We start from the raw sequence: 14,842 nt of genomic DNA on the forward strand, positions 1-14,842 counted from the left end.
GATGTGCATTAACGTCATACTACTTCCATGACTTTTTTCTTTATCTGTCATCTATCGGTTGGATCTGTCTACATAACCTTATCCTCATGTCTACACTGTTTATTTCTTAAAGCAGGGACTGTGTTCTGAGCAAGTGACAGATGCTCAGAAATACTGACTGACTGATTCCTTGATCTTTGGATTTAACTGTGCATTGAAATGAGAAGTTGTGATCAATGCTTGCAGATTTTTCCTTGGAACTTATTTTGTTTTGTCACCTGGTGACCTGTTGCATGTTTCTGCAGAGGGATGTATCATCAAGGTGCTGGGTCACCCCCTCTTCAGCCTCTACCTTTCTTTGTTAAAGGCTCTGCTCTTGTTTTGTGAGCTAGCACAGTGACTGATCCCATAGTATTCATTCAGAGATCATAATGCAGTTCCATCATGTTATGTTTCTTTATACTTAAAATCCCCTTTACTATAAATAGAAACTTAAATTGTCTGGAAAATAATTACAAATATTTAGTCTGAAACTTCTTCAGCTTTTCAGAAATTTTCCATGTGTCATGGCCGAATGTTGTTCTCCCTAAAGATGTTTGTTCTTTTCTACTTGAATGGTCGCTCATTTATTTTGCTTCCCTGTTTCACCTACACCTGAGGTCTCTGATGCACACGATAGACCACCTGGATTGGAGTCACAATTTCATCCGCTATAAAGACTGCTTGTTTGGGGTACAACCTGGTGTTGGTAATTAGAGTCTTCTCACCTTAATAAAGAATAGCTCACTTCCCATTTAATGCGGTTGGTCTCAACTCAACTGTTGGGCTGATTCTGGGCGATTTACTTCAGTTCTCCTGGCCTCAGTTTACTCGTCTGTCAACAGTTGCACCAAATGATAGCTAGGGATCTTTTAGCTGTGACCTACCAAGATGAAGATTTCAATGAAAACAGTGCAGATTTGCAAGGTGTTGCTGTGGGAAAACAAAGCTAAATAAGCCCCAGTCCTCATCTTCCTGAAGCTCATTACTGATTTCAGAGCCGACATTTCAGCCGACTTTAAGAGGTCCTGGTTTTGTTTTCATCTGTGAGTTCTAACAAGACTGCCATCCAGCTTTCTAAGAATCGCCCGCTTGACTCTGCTTGTGACACGGTGACTATTATTATTATTTTTTTTTAAAAGAAAGCAATCCTATATGACCTTGGGAAAAAAAATTAAAGCACAGCTGGGGTTGGCAGACTCAAATTTAACCTAGAATTTGTGCCCCCTTTGACTGAGACTCTTGAACATACTAATAGATGTTATGATTGAATCCTAACAATTAACAGGGCTTCATTTTTCCACAACCCTTTCATCTTTCCCAAGCAGAATGTTGAAAAAATTGCGTAGTATTTTTAATGATGATGGAAGGAGGTGTTAAAGGAGCCAGTATAGGTCTTAAAACACCACAAAGATTGTGTATGTTTTAATGGTCTGAGGCCTCATAAAATACTCCAAAAACCATCTTAGTAAGGTATGTAGATTTCTCCATTTTCCCAAGTTGCACCTTATGGGAAAACCCTCTGTTCCATGCAAAGCAGATTGGCTGGTCAACTTACTGAGGTTAATTCCTCATCTCTTTATTTAAGGATTGGCTATTGGAAGCTTAAATCAAATTTGGTTTTCAGTTTTAGCCACTTTCTTTGCCTTGACTATGCCTTTCTTATTAGTGTCCCTGGCATCTTACTTAGGTTGTGTTCTTTGACAGTGTGGCACAGTGGTAACCTCACTAGTGGAAACCTCACTAGTGGAATCAGCTTGTTGGCTTGTACCACTGATTGCACCACTTTCTAGCTATGTAACCGACCATGGAGAAATGTCTCCTCTATGTTTTCTTTTTCCATCTGTAAAAATGTGGATGATAAAAAAGCAGTGCCTGTCTGAAATGGTCGTTGTGGAGGTTAAAAGGATAAAAGTTACTAAATGTGAAGTTCTTAGGGGTGCCTCGTCTGTACTGAAATGCTAGCTGTTACCATGAATGATTCTTCTGTTGATTCTGGTATTTTCAGTTCTACATTGTCTTCATTCATTCTGAAAATCTGTGACATATAAATAGATGAGTGAATAAGAAAGTGACTGCTAAGTTTTGTCCTGTCTCCCTGAAGGAGTCATTACCAGCACTGTACCATGGAAACTTTGCCAGGTGGGGTTTCTGGTTGTGAGGGTTGGGAAGCTGTAAGGCTGATTTAGTGCCTGTCAAGATCATAAACAGCTTTGGAGTGTCTCACCCACCTCCAGGTACTCCAGGAAAGTCACAGTCCTGGTGTGGGAAGGACTCCTGTGAGCCACGTGCTGCCTCGTTGTTCTCTTTGGAATCATAAAGACCTTTCTTCCCTTGGATTGCACCTAAGTCCCTGTACCCACATCAATGGGATGGCTTTTCGCAATGTCTGTGGTTAACGCAGAAGCATCAGCAGTTAACCAAAACTAAGTAGGATTGCCTGCCAAGGGCCTGAGCTGGGAAAGAGGACTTGGTAACTGAGCATATGCTCTGAAATCAGAGATCTGTGTACAAATGCTGATCCTTACCAATTACAGGCTTGACTGGGTGATAATGGAAGGATTCTGGCCCTCAGTCTTCAGATCTGTAAAATGGGCTTAATGATGCTTTGTGATGGTTGTAGACGTTAAATGAGATAATGTGTGTGGCATATATTCCTAAAAGATATCATCTGATGCATAGATATTGTGGGAATAGCTTTGGTTTTGTCTAGTAGCTAGTGAGCATGAGATAAATGTTAATATCTTCCTTTCTAATCTGCATAAAATGTGACAAGTTGAACTTGTGTTCTTGTTATGTTGTTGCATTATGTGATATCCATGAGTGTGGCTTAGGCATTGTTAATCAGAAATGACCTGTAGCTTAGACTATCTTGTTGATCATTCCATGCCAAATTCTTACAGGGTTTTGTTTGTTTGATCTGAGGGTTCATTCTTACCCAGTTCAGGAACATGATTGGAAGTAGTAAAAGTTTTTTTTTTTTTTTTCAAATCTGGATTAAATACCCCTTAGGTGCAGAAACAAGTTACAGAAGAGTGTTACAGATTAAAAATATGTGAAGGTCTCTGGAAGAATAAATACCAATATTATGGGTGATTACTTCTTAGGAAACAATTTTGGGAATGACTTTGGAGGAGGGAGTGTTGGGTAACAACCTTTAACTTTTTATTTTATACATTTTTATATAATTTGGATTATTTTTACAATAACTATATAATACTTTTATGATAAAAGCTATTCAAAAGAATGATACAAATTTGTCTCCAAGTCCTCCTACTCTGTCTGCAAGATTTACATTAAAGGCTTGCTCTGATGCAAATATTCTACTTTTTTTGGACCTCACTTCCTTGGATGGAACCTTCTTCAAATTTTTGTTATACTTAAAGACTAGGCCAAAAGCTATTCAATGGCTCTGTTGCATTCAGCCTGTCCCTGTATGGGAAAATAAGAATAATCCCAATGATGTTGCCTACAGCTTAGTCATCTAACTGAAGGGGAAAAAATGTTTTTTTAAAAAACTTCAAATTCAATTTTTGGAAGTCAACAGTGTAAACATTATCAGTAAGTAAATAGCTTGCTGTGAAAGGTTACCTGACAGTGTTGCAGTAACCTGGATTTGAGTTTTGTGATGGCCACTATTTAGCCCTACAATCTTCGGCTAGGTGGGCATTTCAGAATTTCAGGTTCTTCAACAGTGGTTTAACCTGACCACCCTTAACATCATCCCTTCCCATTCTGACAATCTGGGATTTCTCTAGTTTTGACTTTTTCCTTTGTTTAAAATGAAGAACACAAGTCTCACATCATTAGTAATATTCCATAGGGAAAAAGTCTATTAGTGAGCTATGATAGGGATGTGTTGGTGGTGGGAGAGAAATGACCCATCACACAGGGAAAGAGTAATATCAATGAAGGAACAAATGTCTGGTGCTCAGTAAAATGGCACTTCACCAACAAGGTGGAAATTTATCCTTTGCTATGGAGCTGGCTGCATTAGCTGTTAGAAAGAAATTCTAAACACACACTCCCGTCTTGGTAAGCCACTTTCTTATTCTCATTACAAATTTATCACTGGCCTGCACATTAGCATGGCCATAATTTTTTTTTAATGTTTTCAATCTGAAATTCATCTTGGAGATGCTGAATGGCCCTTTTAGTTTGCACTCATATATAAACAGAGAGTGTTTTTCTTTTCCTCTTCTCATTTCTTTTTAAAAATAAGTTCTTTTCTTATGCTCTCCCTGAGGGTACCCGTCTCGTGGTCCGTGACAGTTGGACTTTGTGTTACGGCTGAGTTTCTGTTCCGGAGATTTCTTTGTCTGTATTTGAGCATTAAGGAAGCAGTCTGAAGTTAGATTTTTTTGTTGTTGTTCACGTAGATTTATTCCTAGAGCCCTAGCTGTAAGTTGCATAACTGGGTAGTATTTTTTGTTTGTTGTTTTGGCTACTGACTGTTTTGGAGAGTAAAGAATTTTGACAAGTAAAACATTTCTTATCTACTACGTCATACCTGGATTTTGAATTCTAAAACAGTTGCTTACATTTAAAGGGATAAATAAAGAATAATAGAGAAAATGTGAATAAACAGTGGATAAACATATCCTGAAACCGTGAAGTCATCAGTTCACTTCTTAGTGTTGACTCTGTTTCCTGTTTTAAATACATTTTTTTAACTTCTTCATGAAGATGCTTTGATAAAATTACATGAGTGGCAAGGTAAACTAAACAAGACATCATGCAGTGGGTAGTCTGTATTTGAGACTATTCAGTTTCAAATCTGAGCTTTTAGAGCCCTAAAAGATGAGCTTTTTGGATGCAAAATAAAGCTGATAACACTGCATCTGCCATACCTTGGGTGATACACTCTAGGTAGCTCTGATCTGTTTTCAAAACGGAGAGGAAGCTCACTGAGCCTTGGAAGGTCTATTCACCAGCTTGTTTTTCTTCATTTGCAGTATTTTCCTGGCTCTCTGCTTCCTGGGACTTTTTCCCTTTAAGATTTTCATAGCATACTGTGTGTCAGTAGCAGTCCTTGCCTGCTTGGGCTATTATTTCAATATCAGTGTGGAAAAAAAACTGCCACACTTTTGCAGACCACCATGTCAGTCTCCTTTATATTTTCTGAATGTAACAAGTACACTTGGAGGCTTTGTCTGTGTGGAAGCACTAACTCTGCAAAGAGGAAACTCTGTTAAATTTATTGGCCCTTGCAGTATTTGGGTCTGCATATTTTTGTTCTATTTTGTTTTGAAGAAATTTTTCTTCAGTCTCTATCCCTGTAGAGGGGCAAGACACACTCAAATAAGAAAGTGCATTTTTTTTCCAATTTTTGTGTGTGTGTGTTCTTCTTTACCAGTAATCCAGAATATAAGCCTTATGAGTTGGCTTAAATCTTTGTGCAGTTTTGTGTTACATGTTGAAGTTGCTGAAGCTAGTTTTTAAAAGAAAGAAGAAAAAAAACACACTGTAAGTTAATAAAGCAAGCAAATACATTTTAGTACTTGATTATACTGAGCCTTGAAATTCAGAGTGAGAATTAGGCCATTATTGAAGTTTCTCTGTTGTTAGTGACTTCCTTAAAAGATTGCAACACTCCACACAGTAATGTGGACTCTACCGAAACCCATTTATTTCTTGTACAGCAGTCCCTGAAACCTTCCAGATCAAAGACTGGATAATTTCTAGATTGGGGAAATGTCCTTTGCTATCTTTGTTCGGGGGTATTCTGGCGTTTATACTGGTTGACTGAAAAAAGTGACTTGCTGGTGTGGTATTTTGTTTTAGGTATTTGAGCCTCAGAGCGAGTTTCAAACTTTTTTTCTTTTATACCCTTAATTTAACTGCGTTTTGAACAAAGACTTTAAACTTAAGAGCAAAATCCTGTCTTTCGCCAGTTAAGCAACCTCTGCACGTTTCCCTAATTTCCTGAAAGACTCAGCCTTTCGCTGTGCTATAGATGTTTTACCAGCTCTGTTAAGTGCTGAGTTTTGGGAAATTTTTCTACATTTTGTTTGCTTTGCCTTAAGACTGTGAAGGTAACCACAGAAGTCTACCAAACTGAATTAGATGCCTTTAATTACAAAACTCCTACCCATTGCTCTGATTCATTGGATTTTAATACATGCTCTTTTTCAAAATTACAGAACTATTGTGTGCTGGTCCTGGTTCGGTGGTGCTGTAGTCTGATATTCGTGCCCCACCAAAATTCCTGTTGCAGTACTCCAAGATGGCGATATTAGGAGGTGAGGCCTCTGGGAAGTGCTTCAGTCAGGACGGTGGAGCCCTCGTAAGTGGGATCAGTGCCCACAGAAGAGAGGCCTCCACAGTAGCTCTTGTCCCTTCTGCTGTGTGAGGGGCAAGTGAGGCGTCATCTGTGACCCAGGGAGCAGTTCTTCATTAGACACTGATTCTGCCGGCACCGTCATTTTGAACCTCCTGGACTCTAGAACTGTGAGAAGTAACTTTCTGTTGTTTATAGGCATCCCAAATGGACTAACACGGGTGGGCACAGGAGATAAGGAGGAGGTAATTTTCATGTGAAGAGAAATGGGGGTATTTGTGAAGGGGAGAATAAGAGAAGTTGTGTGTGTGTGTGTGGGGTATCCAGCAAGTATAAATCTGTGAGATCACAATTATGTCAGCAGTTGTCAGTCCTGACCTTGGGCTTGTCTTTGTCCTGGGAGAGGGTCAGTTTCCCTAAAACATCAGGCAACAGGGACGTGAGACATAAATGCATTTGGCTTTCTTGGGTAAGAATGCCCAGTGAACTTACCCAGGAACCCAAGCATTTCAAAGAACCAGCATAGCAATTTTTGATACATTGATTTGTTTTGATCACTGAGAAGGAATAATTTTTTAGACCTATTTACTATTTAATGACATCCAATTCATAGTTCAGTCTTTTAAAAAGATCTGTTTGAAAAAACAGCGAACTAAAAACTGACTTTGGAGAAAAGTCAGAATATCTGAAGTTGCACTTTCCCAAAGTTTGCCATCTGTTATTATCTAGGAGTTTTCCCATATGTTGTGCTCAAAGTCTGACTTTTACAGGTTAACTTGTTTTCACTTTGTTCTTCACGCCCATACATAGGCACAGCTGGTAACACTGAAACCAAACGAATGGGGAAGGGCAGATCTTTGGGAAGAACAGACTAGGAGGTGTTAACTCCTAAAGGATATTAAATTCTAATTCTTCCATAAAGTTGTTCAAAGAAGAGTCTAATGCTTTCCCCATGTGAAATATAAAGGCTGGGGTATTCTGTTCAGTACAGTGGTGTGAGCCTTGTTCTGTCCTCACTCCCCACTGGCCCCTGCAGATTCAGAAGGGCAGTAATAACCCTGTGGGAGGTTGTTCGCGCCACACCGTGCCCCTTGCTGGTGGATGGCCCCTCTGTCTTGCATCGCTCCATCTCGACCCCGCCACAATGTTAATGGCAGCCAGCACGCTCCGCTGTTTATCTTGGAATTTGATACCATCATCTTGGCAACCAAACGGGGACCTTTACTGCTCAGATTGTTTGTCATTTGATGTTAATTATCTGTTACCATAAATTCTGCACTTTGAGAAAAAAGGGAATGTTTTGAAATATTTCCTCCAACGTGTAAGTGGAGCTTCATTTTCTGTGCACAAAAGAGGGGGAAAAAATGAGCCCTTTAGGGAACTCAGTTCAGGGAAATCAAGTGCCCTGGTTTTTCAGACAGGCTCTGTTAGAGCTTGCTAATTCAGCCAGGATTTGCACTGAAAGGACCTTTGCAGATTCAGCCATGGTCTGTATTAATGAGAGGTGCCCCCATTGGAGGAAAAAAATAATTTAACTTTCCACAAGGAGTTTCGCTTTTATCCTACTCCCTTTATGCCGTGATTGTGGCGTGTGTGTGTGTGTGTGTGTGTGTGTGTGTAAGGGCCTGTTCCCTCTAGTCGGCTCTTCCTTTTCAAAGGTTATTAAGACAGAGCAGTCCAGGGTGAAAAGTAGCTTCTGCTTACCTGCTTTTATGAGGTGTTTATTTTGTCAAGTGTAGAATGAAAATGAATTTTCTGGCCATTAGTGGATTTTACTCCTGCTCTCACACTCTGTGGGGAAGGTTGTGTCACACTATAAACAGAGAATGCTGTTTTGTGAGGTGCTGCACCATGGGCTGCAGGAGCCACTGCTGGATTTAAAGGGTGGGGTTGGGAGGGAGAAAGAAAGAGAGAGAGAATGAGAATGAGAATGAAGGCTTATATTTTGGAGGGGGAGAGTTTGGGAGTGCAATGATTAATGCTAAGCAGAAATCTGGACAGAATTACAAATACAAAACTATGTCCAGATATAGTCTGTCCTCTCCACCCTGCCTTACATGTGTTTACTTAAATTCCCTGCTACAAATGCCTCATCTTTGCAGTGGGGATCTTAATATGCTTTGAAAGGTTATGGTAAGGGTTATATTAAATGATGTGTAGTGCTTACCTAAGCATTTGGCATCGCATCTAAATACTCCATGTTGCTACTGTTATTAATAATACTATTATTTATCATCATTGCTTCCATCACATTAACACTGGATGTGGAGGTCACATACGATTCTTCATCATCGTATCTGATTTTTTTCACCTCATCTGTATTTGTCACAACTTTTTAAAGCAAAATGACTTGAGCACTACAAACCAGTTAGATTTGGTGTGCTTCTTTTTTTCTCATCAAGAAGTTTTTAGGGTTGTACTGCCTCCCAAGGGATTCCCACACCAGGAAAAAGGGATTGAGTCTCTGTTCACTTCCTAATAGCCAGGGGCACAGACTTAAAAAACAGAAACCACTATGCTGCCTAGGACAGTGGCACTGTCCATGCTGTGCCTTACCTGGAGTTGTTTAGCTGGGGTGAAAACTTTCTCCAGGTTTATAAGGTGTTGTGATAATAGTGTCATTCTGGAAATAAAGCACCATTTGTAAATATTCTGCTTTAGTTATTTCATTTCTTCTCTGTCAGTATTTTTCAAAGTGGGGAGGGTAAGTGCATGAGCCCTGTTTCACAGCACAGATGATTATCAAACTTCAGAGTTAAGAAACAAATGTTGAATGGACTAGTGAATTGGTAACTTTGAGTATGAGAACAGGAGAGTGGGAGAGGAGTGCAAGAGTTGGAGGAAAGTACCCCCTGATTGTTTTGGTGGATGCTGGGAAAAGGATTTAACACTTTGGATTCTTTAGAAGCCATTAAAACTCTGATGGGATCCGGTTACTTGACTGCACATCTGAAATCTGAAACTCTTGCCCTAAACCATGCAATTGAGTTAAGCTCAAAATTCAAGGTCTCCCCCTAAAACTGGCCTCTGGATAAGCCTCATTGTTGATCTCAAAATGATTTCCATTGAGAGAAGCAGGACTACAGTCAGGTTTTTATGGCCAATTTAGTCTGCACATTGGTGCCAGCCAGACGTTTGGCAACAGTTAGTGCCAACTTTGGTGATCTGTCCACTAATTTTTTTCTCAAGGTCTTCAAAACGGTCTGGATTCAGTGCTGACATTGAGGGAAAGATGCATTGTAAGCCCAGCTTTCTAGGCATGCCTCCTGCATTTATTTTTTTCTTTTTTTTTTTAAAGTGGTGAGGTACCGGGAGGTGCAGAACAGTAGGCTGATCCACTGTCTTCCACTTTGAGGCTCTGCGTGACCTTAAGAATCTTCCCTAAACCCTGTTTTCTCCCTACACCTTTGTCACTTTCTTCGGGAAACCTCTATTCCTTCTCTGGCTTACGTGTCCATTTATACACTACTCAGAGTACCTACAAGTAATGCTATACCTATCACCCATGCGCATTTTAATTTTTTTAATGAAAGGTTTATCTTCTCCAAGCTATAAACTCTATGAAGACAGCAATCTTATTGTTGAGGGTTTGTTGTTGTTGCTGTTGTCTGTATCTACAACACTTATCCCAGTGCAAGGCAGATTTTAGACACCCACGAATTCTTATTTAATGAATGAGTGAATGAGAGTTGAGTTTGCAGAATGATTCAGGGGGTTTATATGTGCTTCTCCAGGAAGTTGCATTCCCTTGTAATCATCCATTCTTTGGAAAGCATGTTTTTAAACATGACGGTGTTTTTGGCTTTAAAAAGGGTAACTTATATAAGTCTCCCGTATTTTTTTCAGGATGGAGCTGGATGAAGCTCAGAGTGAGTATTTCTGATGCTCCTACACTAACGCTGTAACCTTTTCTGCCATCAGTTGACTCTTGCTTTGACTGTAGTAAGCTCTCTTTTCTAACATAGGAAAAAAAAAATCAAGGTTTCGCTATCAACTTGACCCTCAATGTTTGGGTTTTCTATATTGTTCTCCTAAATTAAGAACAGAAGCATCAGAAAATATTTTGTTTTAAGTCCTTGTAAAATGTTTATTCGTTGATCATACTAGGAGTCATCAATTATTGGTTAAAAGTATGAAATCAATTATGGTGTATTCAGCCCACTTACCAGGAGTTTGATTGACAGCTTCCCCTAATACAAGAGGTCTTCAACAAGTTCATGGAAAGTATGTATTATGAAAAAACCATGCATGGATTAAAAAAAACTGTTTGCATAAAAATAAAGTTGAGTTCCATTTCCCAAGAATTTTTTGAAGTTCCCTCTTATGTGGTAGGTACTTGAAATGAAGGCCGTGAAAACAAGTCATCTGTCCTAAGAATCCTGTGTTCTGCATAAGGCAAAGCAGTCTTGATTCTGTGCTCCTAGGTTCAGTGTTTTCAGAAATGGTAAACTCTTAAAGCTCTCATAGTGTAACTATTTCAGCAGGAGCCTGTGATGTGGGTTAAAACAGGTAACACCTTCATAACAACATTGCTGTTTTATAGTAGTTGAAACCTTTTCCAAGAAATGTATTTAAAGGCAGAACAACTGACATTTGAAAAAAGTATGTAATGGAATTCTGATTATGGGTAACTAAGCTACAGATTCCTTGAAAACCGAATTGACTGGGAGTAGGGGAGGGGGAGACCCTGGTATAAAGTGCCAGGCTTAAGAAGGCATTCTACATGCGGCAGAAATTAAACAAGGAGAGAAAGAAAGAGAAGGGTGCACAGCAAACACTTTGGGGCAGGAAGTTTTTAATTTAGGTGACTACCTTGAGGTTTTCTCCCTAACTTTCCCCATGGCTGTGTCTGCTAAGGAAGGTGTTATGTAATTAGACTTCTGGAGGTGCCCTTTGGCCGATGACCTAATTGGGTCTCTGAACTTGAATGCAGGGTTAGGGTCTGTGGAGTGTTTTGCCCTGCAGGTAGAAGCACTTTGATGGACCTGCCTCTTTGATAAGGACCTGCAGTGATTGGCAGCGACATTGTTTAGGTAAAGTATGGTTTGGTAATTGAGAAGCCAGTGCTCCTTAGTATATGAAAATCTTTCTTTAAAATAGGGAAGACACCAAAATCCACATGCGCAATTTAAATGAGCCTGTATTCTGCGTTATAAATATGCACCGGATGCCAAGTAGAAAACCGGAACACTCTCTCAGGATGCTGTTAGGGCCAAGCGGAATCTCATTAGGGACAGCTTCAAAGATCAGTTCCTCGTGTCCATAAAAACAAGTGTAAATTATCTGGTGCGCGCCTGCTGTTAGCAGTTGCGGTGTTGCATTATGCATGATTCAAGATTGCACCGAGGAGACACAGGCTGCACAGAGTTCCATGGTATATGTGGAGATTTCTCCACCCACTTTTTTTTTTTTTTTTTTTTTGGTGCTGAGTTCCACATTTTGGAAATTTATTGATGTGTTTCAGTTAATGGAGGGTGCCATATATAACCTGCTCCTACATTTTTGATGAATTGAAGTCAGTTCAGAGAGGCATGATAAGGTTCTGAATTGTTTATATGAACCACCAATCTACTCAGATTTATGTATCTTGTTTGCTCACATATGGAGCCAGATTAGGGACCCATGAAGGCAGCTCAGGCACATAGGGTTGGCTGTATTTGTTTCAATCATTCTCTCCCTCTTTTTAGTCTTTTGCTTAGAGTTTAAAAAATAAATGTGAATGCTCAGTAGGTTGATAAAATGGAGTGGAATTTAACCTTCAAGGCTTTAATAAATAGTTTTGGATTATATGCATAAGCGTCTAGGAGTATATTCCCAAGCATTATTGGAGGTAGGGAAGTATTAGAGTATGCTGTTTAAGCACATGGATTCTGGAACCAGACTGCCAAAGTTGCATCTTGGTCTGCTGCTTAATGTCTGTGTGACTTCTGATCAGTTACTTAGCCTCTCTGAGGGGAAACTTGGCACCTCCCACAAAGGGCTATTGCAAAGGTTAAATCAGTTCATTTATGTACAGTACTTACATTTCCTGGAGACATAGGAAATTCTGTAGAAGTGTTTGTTCATGGTGGTGTTGTCACTAGTAGTAGTAGTAGTAGGAATAGAAGAAGAAGAAGGTAAAAGACTTTCCAGTCCAGCCAAAGATGACTTTGGGAGAAGGTTAATAAGCAGTAAGATGGAAGCATCTTTTTTTCCCCTCGTCAGAGTAGAAGAAAGGTCTTATAACATCTCCTTTTCCCAGTTGTTTCTCAGAGCCTACTCCCAGAACAGAGAATCACTTGGGACAGAGATCAAAAGAGCAGCAATACATAGACTTGAACAATTTAAATCCACAAACTTTATAGCAGCAGTCACCTGCGCTTTGAAATTTACATGTGTCAGTATAGGGAGAGAACCCCAAATAGAATACATTCACTTTCTTGACTGGAAGTTCCATTAAAGATAGGATTGATGCTGGCTGATCTGGAATCTTCTGCAAAGCCCAAGTGCTCACTAATTAAAAGCATCTTCAATAAATCAATAAACAGTCTTCATTGTGTATTTCTTTTATCATTTTGATCCCCCAGTAAATTCTCTTTGGACTCAAAATCTCTCTGTCCTCTTAAGAGAGTCATCCCTGCTAGTAACATGCGTGCCTGAACGCTAGTCTCTTGTGCACCTTGCTGACTTCAGTGTTTCGGCTTAGAGCTTGCAGCAAATGCCACATACTCATCAATTCTTGAGGATGGGTTGCTGGCAGCTCTCATATTTTTCTATGAAGTGATTGAGGCTACCTTTGGGATTCTATAATCCTCTGATAGCTTTACTTGGAAATTAGAAGCTCACTCTAAAATATTTGAATAAATGATAAAGTTGTTTTGTTCATGGTCTTAGAAACCATCTGCAGGATAGAGAGGAAATGAACAAATTAGAATGTTTGGGGGAAGGTTGATGTTACTAAAAACATTACAATCAGTGAACCCATAAGTACTTACTAGAAGGGGCATGGAGGGCAGGGGTTGTTTTGTGATACATAAATAAATTGTTATTGATGAACAAATGAATGAATGAGTGTCGTCTTTGGTTCAGCAGTCAAAATAAGGAAGAACCATAAACCATCTTGTCTGTATGCTATACAGATCATGCCTGTTAAGGGACACAGTCAACTGCTTCTGAACCAAATAAAACTTGATAAAGTAATTATGTATACTTTTAATAGAACAGCAAAGATTTTTTTATACTTGCGTGCTGTGGGAAAAACATTAGGTAGAGAATTTTACATTGGGTGGATGAACGTGCAAAGAGGCTGAGAGACACAATCAAGGCCACACAGTACTGCTAGTTTTCAGTATAGTTTGCCTCTTTATGACCCTTTAATGGGATGTATAGCAGCCTTTAAGAACCTTACAGTTTGGAGCAGACATCAAATGCTGAGTCGGAGGAATATGGGAGAATTTCTTCAAGAACATGTCCAAATTAAGCTTTTGTGGAGCATCTGAGCTAATTCTACCAAATTGTTTTCAATGTTATTTCCTAGTTTTTCCTTGTACGTGTGCACCAGGATAGTCAAAGGGTCTTCAAGTTTGATTCTTTCCCCAAATATGAAACAGGTAGGCTCCCCACGGGAGGCACAGTGTAGTGGAAAACAGTTTAAAATGAGCAGGAGCAGCTATTTTCTGCCCCGGAGGATCGCACTTTGCTTTCATTTCAGAATATTTCCTACTGTTCCCACCATTCCGGTGTCCCCTGCTTCCTCTCAAGTCTGTCAGCATCTCCGGGCCCTTTGGGCTCCACAAACAACTGCCATTTCCTACTCGATGATTGTGAGCACTTGGACAGCAATTGCATTTTTGCTGGGATGTGGGAGTTGAGATTTGTGTGGCCATATGCCGTGAGCTTGGATAATGATTTACATTCCAAACAACTTAGATGGCTTCTGGCCCACTGCTTGCTACTGTGTGGCGATGAGCAAACCTATATGATTTTAGGTCTTTTGGAACAAGAAGATGCATGGTTGGGTGCATTTTCTTGCATTTTTAAAAGTTCAATATGAGTATAGTTTTGAGACTTGACTGTGGTTGAATATCAAAGCTCACAGATAACTTCAAAAGCACCTGCATTTAAAAAATGTTTATTCATTTTTATTTTAAAGACAGAAAAGAGTGAGAAGGAGAGAGAGAGAGAGGGAGGGAGAATATCTTCTGTTCAGTGGTTCACTCCTCAAATGCTTGAGACAGACCAAATTCAGGACCCAGGAACTTTGTTCTGGGCTCCCATGTGGGTGGCAGGGATCCAAGAACTTGAACTATCCTATACTGCTTCCCAGGTGCATTAGTAAAAAGTTAGATGGGAAGCAGAGACAGAGTGGGACTCTATCCCTGGTTCCTCCTTATGGGATGTAGGCATCCCCAGAAATGGCTTAACCTCTTATGCTACAATGCTGGCCCCTAGCACCTACATTTTTCAGAATTTTGCAGAGGTTACTATTTGGAAATGATGTATCCAACCAAGAAAGAAAGGTTGATTTATGGGTACTAGATTATAGCTAGAAGGGAATAAGAAGTT

The 14,842-nt window shown here is 39.7% G+C and overlaps 1 protein-coding gene across 10 annotated transcripts in view; it reads left to right on the forward strand.

The window, feature by feature from the left end:
* MPPED2 (metallophosphoesterase domain containing 2) overlaps window positions 1-14,842 on the forward strand; it is a 195,735-nt gene that overhangs the window by 8,144 nt on the left and 172,749 nt on the right. For 2 of the 10 annotated variants that reach the window (XM_070064518.2, XM_017345687.3), the window contains one exon: window positions 10,145-10,167. The exons of the other annotated variants lie outside the window; for them this stretch is intronic. In XM_070064518.2, coding sequence (XP_069920619.1) covers window positions 10,145-10,167 — 23 coding nt within the window. The remainder of the gene's footprint in view (window positions 1-10,144; window positions 10,168-14,842) is intronic. 10 annotated transcript variants of the gene reach the window in all.

The sequence above is a fragment of the Oryctolagus cuniculus genome, chromosome 1 (assembly GCF_051225735.1).
Source record: "Oryctolagus cuniculus isolate XC-2025 breed Fujian yellow rabbit chromosome 1, ASM5122573v1, whole genome shotgun sequence".
Classification (NCBI taxonomy): Eukaryota; Metazoa; Chordata; class Mammalia; order Lagomorpha; family Leporidae; genus Oryctolagus; species Oryctolagus cuniculus.